The sequence below is a fragment of the Suillus fuscotomentosus genome (assembly GCF_016647785.1).
Source record: "Suillus fuscotomentosus strain FC203 chromosome Unknown F5891scaffold_16, whole genome shotgun sequence".
In the NCBI taxonomy this organism is placed as follows: Eukaryota; Fungi; Basidiomycota; class Agaricomycetes; order Boletales; family Suillaceae; genus Suillus; species Suillus fuscotomentosus.
The window spans coordinates 191,927-193,940 of record NW_024539528.1 but is presented as its reverse complement, the minus strand read 5'-3'; the positions used below and the strand labels follow the sequence as shown (position 1 = coordinate 193,940).

Below are 2,014 nucleotides of genomic sequence, written 5' to 3'. Positions count from 1 at the left end.
GCTACCGGCACTGCGGTTCAAGGAGCTGAGGAAGAAGCTGATGATGGAATGTGCTCGAGGGGGAGTGTTAGACTTTAGACGTACATAATGACTGTATGAGCACAAGAAAGGAAGCTTAGTAATATGTATAGGAATGAGTAATGTGGGGAACACCGACTTACCCAGGAATAGCCGGAGTGGTGTCAATTAGTAATTGCGACGCGGAGTATATATATTGTACTATGTAGTTACAAACAGAGGAGTCTTAATGACTAAATATTCTATTCTAAAGTCTATTCAATTCTATACATAACCACAGGCGTAAGCTTGCTGCTTACTACAACCAGAATGCATCACGTCATTGCTTACCATATATTATATCACATGACTCTTCCCCTTATATTCCACCGCTCTATGTCATGTAGAAGCAGACTCAGGTCTCAAACCAACCATCATCTGCTCCCCCATATTACATTCTACAAATACACCATTTTGTTCTGTTATCTTGCCTGATCTGTCTTGAGTGTTCCCCACCATTTCCCTGGCGAGGTTCCAAAAGGATAGGGCAGTAACAATCTTCATTTAGGTCATTAACGTAGATGGCTGGTTTGGCAGGGAACAATAAATAGAGCTGGCTCATAAAAAGATTGAAGGTGTCATATTTTCCATCATAGGCATCAGGTTCTGCGACTAATGCTTTAGGGGGTGCTGCAGGTTGTGTCTGTGACGCTGGTGCAGGTTGGTTTCAAATCTGGGTCACAGCCTGTCCAAAGTCTTGTTGTCCTTGTATGAGCTGCATGAGAAGCTGGAACAATGCTGGTGCATCTCCATTATTAAGAGCAGGACATGTTTTGGTCGACGTTGAGTGAATTGGTAGTAGACAACATACTTTGAATTCTAGCTAAGTGCGAGGCACGAGCACATGACACAAATAAAGTCTATGTTGTCAGCAAATCAAACTACTCCCTTCTTCACTCCCGTCTCCGCTATCAATCTTCGACTGAAGGTTGTCATTAGGAATACTGTCTAAAAAACTTCTAATTCATCGAAATTCAGTATCTGTCTTGTACTTTCTCATTCTCAATCTTCATGCAATGGCTACACTCAGACCCTAGTCTCTTGGTATGTCCGAATTTCCTCAGTGATCCATACCAAGCCAGTCGTGCTAGCCTTGTTACACCCACCATCACCGAGGTCCAAGCTGCAGACCTTCTTCAGAATGTTTGGGTTACAACCAACAATGCTCTTTGCACCCAATGGCAACAACAAACTATTAAAGACAAACATCTTCAAACTGAACAACAGCGCTTAGCCGAAGACGCAGCCAAACATCATCAACAGGCTCTTTGGTTAGATGAAGAAACCAACAAAGCCGACGAGCAGAAGAAGAATCGGTCCAAACACTTGCCCATTCCCATGTGTCCGTGTCCTGACACCACTGATGACTGAAGTCCTAGTTTCCGATTTTGCACTTCACAAGATTGATAAAGGTCACTATGTCAAATTGTACTATTGGACTAATATTGGTATTCAAGAGGTGCACTCTACGTATTGTACTCATGACTGACAAGGCATGCTACTCACCACCAGTACCGACAGTGAAGGTACAACAATTCAGATAGGTGAGTCTGAATAATGTTGGGTCTTGCAGAACCTAGCTGCTTATTCGACCCTAAAGGGTTTCTGGACTAGGCTCAAGGCTCAGAGGAGAGGAAATATGATAGAAACTTGCTGATCTCTCAGACTCATACTGGTGACTGGTGAAAAGATAACTTCCTTATGTAAGCTACAAAAGTGCCAACATAAGGTAAGGTAAAAACAGTCTCTACCAGCCCAGCCAGAAATGAATCCCTACAATGGTTCCACTGTGTGGGTCACCACTGCTGGAACAAAACCTTCCTCCACTGTCATTGCTGATCGCAATCTTTCAACTGTTGAGTTCACTCAAGCAGTGCCACATCTGATAGCCACTTTAGAAGAATATGATTGGCCGGTTCAGCGTGTCACAATGCTAGCTCATTTCTGGGGAGCTGTG

General features: G+C 43.5%; 1 protein-coding gene across 1 annotated transcript; it reads left to right on the top strand.

The window, feature by feature from the left end:
• Nucleotides 1–1,068: 1,068 nt before the first annotated feature.
• On the top strand, nucleotides 1,069–1,428 carry F5891DRAFT_948501 (uncharacterized protein; the record flags this gene model as incomplete). The annotated part of the gene is made up of 1 exon (XM_041374812.1): nucleotides 1,069–1,428. One exon carries the CDS (start codon nucleotides 1,069–1,071, stop codon nucleotides 1,426–1,428), a length of 360 nt encoding a protein of 119 aa, XP_041228135.1.
• Between the last annotated feature and the right edge of the window lie 586 nt (nucleotides 1,429–2,014).